Below are 8,727 nucleotides of genomic sequence, written 5' to 3'. Positions count from 1 at the left end.
ATTCAGGCAAGCAGATATCAAGCAACAAAAATGGTAAACTCACCTTTAGTTCGTCGGTACTTCAGGTCTTTTCCATTCAGTCTGCTCCTATTTACTTTTCAGTTTTCCTATGGGTGCTCAATGCATTCTGTCTAGGGATTATAGTTGCATTCAGTGGGAGAGTCAGGAAGGCCAGTGTGGCAGGGTGAGGGTGGGCACATGTAACAAGGTGAGGTCTCAGGTGAAGCACTGACCAGCCAGGCACTTGTGTTCCAAGTGCAATGAGGAGCCCGGAGAGGACTCTGAGCAGGGACACTCCGTGTCCTCCAAATTATTTACATTTTAAGAAGGTTGCTTTATCTGCCCTTTTAAGAATGGACTGGGAGAGAGAAAGCAGGAAAGAGAGGAAGCAGAACAAGAATGTAGGGGGCTGTGGTTAGGGGTGCAGGCAAAAAGAGAGTGGCCAAGGAGTGAAGAGAAGTGGGCAGTCTTGATTTGCTTTTGGCAGGGAGTCTGCAGGCCCTGTGGGAAGATTGGCTACAAGGGGTGGAGAGAGGAAGCAGCAATGAGGCTTGGTGGGGCTAAGATGGAAGAAACTGGGAAGCGGGGCAGGTTGGTGGGAGAAATCAAGGTGGTATTTGGGCCCCAGTGGATATGAGAAGACAAGGTGCAATGCAAATAGAGATGCTGAGGAAGCATCTGGATATAGCAGTGTAGTGCTCAGAGGAGAGAGAAGAGGCGCACTTGAAAGAAAATGTGCTGAGAAGCAAGGAGAATACTTGTGCATACACACATAATGCATTCCCCCTCTTTTCTGCTTTATTGGTTAGTGAAATGGAAAAAAGAATCTAGAAACAGATGCAACTATGTTTTAAAAAACTTATATATGATAGACTGGCATTTCACCTATGCCATAGGGTTTTGAGGATTACATGAATTAATACAAGATGCTTAGAAAAGTGCCTGACACACATTCAGTGTTCATTGCATCTTTTCTTTTCCTTGCTTTTTTTTTTTTTCAACTTCAATGCCAATGGAAAAAGACCAGTTTACCTAGTAAGAGGTCTGTGCATAACTTGCTATCCATTTGGTAAAAATGTCAGTTAGATGCTCTGCCTTATACTTAACTGAAAATACATTTCATATTGATTAAAGATGTGCATGGAAGAAATCAAACTAGAAAAGTATTAGAAAAACATCTAGATGAATAGTTATGTAGCTTTGGCATAAACAAGGCCTTTTTAAGTTCCACAGAAAACCCAGACCCAATAACAAAGAGTTTGACCACATGCAAAATTCTGTATGGCAAAATGCTATAAACCATGCCAAAGATAAGAGGTAAATAATAAAGTATTGAATCATCTATGACAAGCAGAGGATGAATTTCTCCAAAATACAAAGATCTCCTAGAAACTGATAAACAATCTAACAGAAGATTTCTCTTCACAAGAGAAGATACAAACTGTCCAAATATGAAAGAGGTCTTTATCTCATTAGTATTTAGGTGAATGACACTCTTTGCCATTTCACCTATCCAATTTGACCCAACTTTCTCAAACACTGATATTGGGGGTGTGAATTACTACATTTTTTTGGATGATGTGGCAAACAAAAAAAAATGTGCATATCATTCCATTCAGTAATTTCTCTTTTAGGAATTCAGATGAAAGAAATAAAAAAGCACCAGTATATTCAAAATGTTTGCTGCTGCACCATTTGAACTAGCAAAGCACTGAAAAAAATTTAAATGTCCATCAATAGGAAAATGGTTAAATAAATTATGGTTCATTACATTTTGTAATTTTGTCAGCTGTTAAAAAGCATGTGTGAGAACTATCTATCCTGACCTGGAAAGATGTCAGTGACCTGTTTGTTGTTAAGGAAAAAGGGAAGTTATGTATTAGGAACTAATATTCTATTTTTGGTTTTGGTATTTTGTGTTTTGGGGTGTGTGTGTGTGTGTGTGTGTGTGTGTGTGTGTGTGTGTGTGGTGAGTGGTGGTGTTTATACACTCATACATGTACTTATGTGTGTAAGGACACAGAAGATACCCAAATGCCAATGTTGATCACCTCAGAGAAGAAGGAAAGGTGGGAAGAGCAGAAGTAATAACCTTTCTCTTGAAAAACTAAAATGTATCTATATAGATGTATATGTATACATTTTCTTTGCAAAACTTTCTATCACTTGACTCCTTTCTGAAATTAAAAATGAAGGGTAAATAAGGGTTTAGTATCCAGAATATATTTCAAAAAAAAACAAAAACGAAACACACACCAACAAAAACCTCTTACGACAACTACCAAAGGGAAACAACCCAATTTAAAAAATGCGTAAAGGACTGGAAGACATACAAATTGCCAACAAAACATGTCAAAAGATGCTGAATGTCATTAGTCATTAGGGAAATGCAAATCAAAACCACAATGAAATGCCATTTCACTAGGATAGTTAGAATTAAAAAACAAAAACAGAATACAAGCGTTGGTGGGGATGTGGAGAAACTGGAACTCTTGTTAAACATGGAATTACCATATTACCTAGCAATTTAACTCCTAGCTATATAGCCAAAAGAAAACAGGAACTCGAAAAAACACACGTTCGTGTTCATAGCAACACTAGTCACAATAGCTAAAGGTAGAAACAACTCAAATGTCCATCAACAAATGAATGGATAAACAACATGTGGTATACATGATGTAACATTCTTCAGCCATAAAAAGGAATGAGTTTCTAATATATGCTACAAGGTGAAGGAACCTCAAAAAACATTACACTAAGTAGAATCCAGACATGAAAGATCACAAATATGATTCCACTTATATAAAATTTCCAAAAGAAGTAAATCTGTAGAGACAGAAAGCAGATTAGTGGTTGCCAAGGCTTGGGAGCAAGGGAAGAATGAGGAGCACTGCCAAATGGGTATGGTGTTTCCTTTAGGGGTGCTAGAAATGTTTCAGAACTAGACAACAGTGTCGTTTGTGAAACACTGTAAATGTATTAAACGCCAATGAATTGAATTTCATTTCAATTAAAAATAGAAAAAAACAACAAAAATCTATCTTGTGCATGTGCCTAGACCAGGCTGGACTGGAGTCGCTCCTCCCAGGTTGAGGCCACGCTTCTTCCAGGGGTCTCCTTGAGGCGCCCCCCCACCCCCCATCCACCTGCCTCAGCCAAAGTCAATACGCCGGCTCACGAATCCAGAGGGAGACACAGGCTGAGGAAATGACAACAGGGGTATCAGAAAGGAGGCTCTCAGGAGAAGTGGGTGGGACATTCGGCTCCTTTACATTGCCACCCCTGCCGAGTCAAGTGTCTCCGCCCAGGATGAGGTCTGAGGGGCATCCGTGCTGGGCCCGGAGGCGGGGCCAAGAGCAGGAGGAATCCGGAACTCCTGATCGAGAACACTTGTTTCCGGAGGGAGCTTGGATGTCAAAGTACGCAACGCACGGAATCCAGCTTCCGGAGTCTCCTTTTGTTACCGGGTCTTGCGGGGCGGAGGGTACTTCAGTGGCGATGAGGCAGAAGCATTACCTTGAGGCTGCCGCGCGGAAACTGCAAGAGAGCTGTCCGGGCCAGGCCCGCTATCTCCTGTAAGAGAGGGACGGGAGAGGAAACGGGAGGCGGGCGGCGAGATGTTCCCTAGTTTCTTACGGGTCTCTTTCTCCTTTACAGCTGGGCCTACAGCTCGACACACGGTAGGGAGAACGTCCGTCGGTTGTGTGTCAGGCCCTCACCTCCGCGCTCCACTCCATTCCTCACCGCGCTCAGCATTATTCAAAATAGACTCTGATCGACCCACTGCCCTCATAAAACCCCCCCGAGGCTTCTCAGTTTCGTCATAGATCCACATTTTTTGCCTGACCGATTAGCGGTATTTGACACGTTGATCAGCCCTCTCGAAATAGTTTTCTCATTTGACTTCCGTGTTATCACATAGTTAACCTCCTACCTCTTTTGCCTGTACTTGTCTGTCTGCTTTGCTTGTTCCTCCTAATTTCTCCAGTCACTATAATTATTAGAGTGTCCCAGGACTATGTTCTTGGTCCTCTTTTCTAGCTACACTCACTTGGTGACAGTTTTCTATCCGATCTTAATGGCTTTTCAGTTCTGTTACTGAGGACATCCAAATTTATATCCTCAGCACAGACCTCTCCCTCGAATCCTAGACTCATATCCAGCTGCCTTCTCAACAACTTTTGAATGTGTTAGGTCATTCAAACCCGAGTTTTACCCCCCAATACAGTTCTTCCCATGGCAAGTTTGCCTGAAACCCAAGCCCAAGGTAACTCCTCCCTAGAGTTAATTGGCCCAAAAACCTTGGGGCCATTCTTGATTCCCTAACAGCATTCCTTCCCAAGCCAATATGCCAGCAAATTCTGTTGGCTTTAAAATATATCCTAAATCTAACCACTTCTCGCCACATTCATCTTAACCACCACCCTGGTCCAAGTCATCCGTCCTGTCTTCTGGGTTATCGCCAACAGCTCCCATGCATTTCTAAAGGCTGTTCTCAATCTAGCAGCCAAAGTGAGGCTAATAAAAACCTAAATTAGATCATATCACTTCTCTGCTACAAAGTTTCAAATGAATTCCCATCACAGAGTAAAACTGAAAATCTTTTAAAAGGACTCAGGCCTTAACATCATAGGCCAGCATTACCTCTGACCTGCTTGCCCTTTGTTCATATAATTTTAACCACTGCTAGGCTGTTACACAGCCTTTGCAGTTGCCCTTTTTTCTGCCTAGACCTCTTAATTCTTGTCTGCTTGGATTCCTTCCTCGCTTCCTGTGGTATCTGCGAATGTCACTCCAGGAAGTCTTCTCTGGCTATCCTATTTAAGATTATAGCAGCTCCATCACCACTCCCTATTCCCCTTTCCTGTCTTACTTTTTTCATCCTAGCACTTAGCATTCTGTGTTGTTATATTTATTGTCTGTCCATAAATTGTCCATTGTTCACTGCCAAATCTATAGCACCCAGAACAGTGCCTGGCACTTACGAGTCACTCAGAAATATGAATTAATTTTACATTTGGCAGAGCTAAGTTACAAGCATGGTGCTTCGCTCTTTGTAGTGCTGTTGTATCCCTAGCACTTAGCACAGTGCTTACCAGCAGTCGTTGAATAACTAGATGGTGTGCCTCCCTTCCTTTTCAGCTACACCACCTTCACACTCTCACCTTTCCCTCAATAGCCATGCTTTCTTTTTCACTGCACTTCTGTCTGAAAGCCCTTTATCATAAATGGGTGCCATCTCCAAATACAGATAGAATTTATAGTCATCTGTGACAAATTTTGTCAAGCTATGCCTTTGAAGTGTTTCTGGCAGTCCGTGCAGTTTAATAATTTCCAGGGCATTTAAATGATATTATGTTATAGTTCTTACCAGCCTTATCCTCACTTGTTTAGGGCTCCCCTACAATTTTTTAAAGATAACTTTTGATGGTTAGTGAGTGCTTTGATTGCATAAAGGATCCAGGGCAAATCTGTCCTGTTAGCTTGTACTGAGAGAGCTACCTACAGACAAAGCCCTGCCCACAAACCACTAAATTGTGCTAATTATTTTAAAAAGAAACAATCACAGTAAAATTTGTTATTTTTTGATAAATGTGTTTGTAAAATAGGTGAGACATAAAGCATTTTTTATTTAGTAGCAAGAAATGAGCAACACAGGGGAATTACTATCTGTTGCTAAAAGGAGTGAATGGATAGAATTATAGTGTTTTGCAAAGTAAATTATTGCCATTTTATCTTTTTGTAAATTCTCATGTTTTGAGTTTGCTTAAGGGGAATGTATACCTTCTTATATTCAATAATATACTTTTTCACATTTATAATAAAGTTTGAGGTAACAAAATAGTCTGATTTGGTAAATCATGATTTTCATTTGTATAATTTTAGATGCTAAAAGCACTTTTGAAGGAACATGTCCATACTGTTTCCAGTTGCTGGTTCTGGATAACTATCGAGTGCGCCTCAAACCCAAGCCCAAACTGACACCCAGAATACAGAAACTTCTTAATCGAGAAGCAAGAAATTATACACTCAGTTTTAAAGAAGCAAAAATTGTGGAAAAGTACAAAGACTCCAAAAGTGTATTGGTAAGATTTCAATTCCAGTATGTATAAAGTAGAATTTTCTTTCACTTAAAAGGACATTAAGAATCAGCCTGGACATAACTCAGAGATTTGTTATAGTATATTTAGATTGTCAAAATATATACATAAAATATTTTCCTAGTGATTACTGTTTCGTCAGTATAGCTTTTGTCACAATTACTTAAAACCAAACATCATGAGCTCTCAATTGTTCTCAGATCTTATTGTTGAGCACAGTTCTTTTCACAAATTTGAGGATTTCTTGAGCTGACCAATGTGACTTCGCCTGAACTGCATCTACCAGTAAATTATTTTTTTCAGTTAATGGTTGTTTTCTTCAAACAGCAGTACTTTATTTATTAGGTATCAGTGTCACTTCTTCAGTCATCCCCGCTCCATGTCAGTATGTATTTAAGTTTATGCCCAACAAAGGTAAGTACATCTTATGTTCATTCATGAAACCTTTATTGAGGGTCATCTTATGCCAAACAATGCTAAATATTGGGGATAAAAATGGAATAAAACAACCAAAATCAAATTACTTATGGTTTATTTTAGAGGTCTGTATCAGATATATTTTATAATTTTATCTACATTTTCTGTGTTAATATTTATCAACGTTTCCAGTGCCTGTTTCCTAGCAGGCACTGACTATGCTGGGCACTGGACAATATGACCCCTTAAATCGGGCCCAAGACTCTAATTAGTAACAGTTTGGATTGGAACTGCCATATTTAGGGGTTTACCAGTATTGGACAGGTAAATGCATTTTGCTTTGTCATAAAACTGCTTAACCTATATTCAGTCTCTTCAAAAAAAGGATAAAGCAAGTTATATTGACCTTTGATATATGCAGATGTTCCATTTGCATTTTCATTTGCTCATGAACATCAGAGTACTTCTCAGCTGAACTAGTTTGTGCTCATTTTGTCGAGGCCTGGGCTGAGTCCTGTGCAGTGTGAGTCAGATATGTCAAAGAAAGGCATTTAGCTAGAAAATGGGCCATTTCTTGAAAAAAGAATCCTGAAAAGAAAATCAGCCTCTAGAGCTGATGAAGTGAAGAGGTGTGAGAATGTGAGAATTCATTTGATTGGCTTTATAAATTACTTTAGTCCTATAGTTACAGAATTACTAAGGGTCTGAAAGGGTCACTTAAATGTTCAGTGATATTTTATGTTCTGTTGGGAAAAGGCTTGGAGTTCATCTGCAAAAAATACTAAATGTCTACTGCTATTATAAAGAACATCCAGGGGTAAAGGGTATCACTCCCAGTCGCCTCAGTTCTCCTTAAACATGATTTTACATGGAAAAACTAGAGATTTTGTTATTTTAAAAGATGTTTTAAATACAAATGTTTAGCCATTAATTTTTTTATTGGAGAGTTTCCCCTTTTTAATTTGTTTTGTCTGATTCCTACTGCTAGGTTACAAGCCCCCCGAGGGCAGCCTCAGTTACTCACCCTGTAGTACCTGGTGTAAACCCCTATGTATAAGAATTTAATGAACATGTAGTTTATTGGATTAAATTATAAGATATTATCAGGCCAAATATTTCCTCTTTTTATGGTAGTTGATCACTTGTAAAACATGCAACAGAACAGTTAAACATCATGGTAAAAGTAGAAGCTTTCTATCAGCATTGAAGAGCAATCCTACCACTCCTACGAGTAAACTCAGCCTGAAGACACCAGAGAGAAAGACTCTAAGTTCTGCAGACCTAAATCATGATGTGTCTGGTTCTAAAGGCAAAAGCCCAGCACTGATTTTCAGGTATCTTGATTCATTAAGCTATTTGAATTGCCATTGTTAACTCCTGCATGTTTCTTCTAATTTTCTGCTTAATATACACTCCCTAAATTTGCCATGCAATTCTGTCCTTAGTCCCTTTTTTTCCTCCATACCCTTTTCTTCTTGTGTCATATACTCCCATATCTTCCATTCTTATGTCTGTATGACTTCCAGTTATATTCCTCTACTCTCAGCTTCTTCCTGGGCCTGTTCAGCTGCCTGCTAAATATATCTACTTCACCCTCCCCATTTGTCCCCAGAGCTAACTACTCAAACCTGCCCATCCTCCTGAGTTCTTTATTCTGTGGATAAACATACCCATTCTGACCTGAAATGGAGAGTACAGTTGACAACTCCTACCACCTTGGCCCTTGTCCAGTTAGCCACCAGTTTCTATCCCACTTTCTCTCTCTCTCTTTTTTTTTTTTTCTACTGCTGTTATATGTTCAGGTCTTTATTCACTTTTTGCTGGGACCACAAGAATTTTGAGTCTTCCTGTTTAGAACTCTTCTAGTCTGATTAGAAGCACCTTACTGTGAGGCATGTGGACCTCCAGCATGGCATTCCAGCCATTACTATCTGGTACCAATCTATCTGCCTGTCTTACTTTGCCTTAATTCATACTATTTGTCAACAAAACTGAAAACTCACAGTTTACTTTTCTGCTCTAAACATTTGTTCTTGCTACTTCCTCTACCAAAAATTCCTATGGAAATCTAACTGAATAGAGATTTGTCAAATGATACTAAGTTAACAATGACTGGACATATGTTTTACTTTTAGTAATCCTCAACACTCTATTCACTATGATGGTCAATAAATTTAATTCCATAGCAGCTGTAAAAGGAAATTTTGAA

At 39.4% G+C, this 8,727-nt stretch overlaps 1 protein-coding gene across 2 annotated transcripts in view; it reads left to right on the top strand.

Moving 5' to 3' along the window:
• The first annotated feature begins 3,415 nt into the window (after positions 1-3,415).
• CUNH18orf21 (chromosome unknown C18orf21 homolog) overlaps positions 3,416-8,727 on the top strand; it is an 8,112-nt gene continuing 2,800 nt past the window's right edge. Inside the window, exons 1-4 of one of the 2 annotated variants that reach the window (XM_011361521.2) lie at positions 3,417-3,575; positions 3,658-3,680; positions 5,887-6,086; positions 7,653-7,852. In XM_011361521.2, the coding sequence (XP_011359823.1) occupies positions 3,499-3,575; positions 3,658-3,680; positions 5,887-6,086; positions 7,653-7,852 (500 nt within the window). In that variant the 5' untranslated portion in view covers positions 3,417-3,498. Of the gene's footprint in view, positions 3,576-3,657; positions 3,681-5,886; positions 6,087-7,652; positions 7,853-8,727 lie in introns of both variants that reach the window. The other variant, XM_023531582.1, reaches the window with a different exon arrangement.

This window comes from Pteropus vampyrus, unplaced genomic scaffold, assembly GCF_000151845.1.
Source record: "Pteropus vampyrus isolate Shadow unplaced genomic scaffold, Pvam_2.0 Scaffold3, whole genome shotgun sequence".
Lineage (NCBI taxonomy): Eukaryota > Metazoa > Chordata > Mammalia > Chiroptera > Pteropodidae > Pteropus > Pteropus vampyrus.
This window is presented reverse-complemented; position numbering and strand designations above follow the sequence as displayed.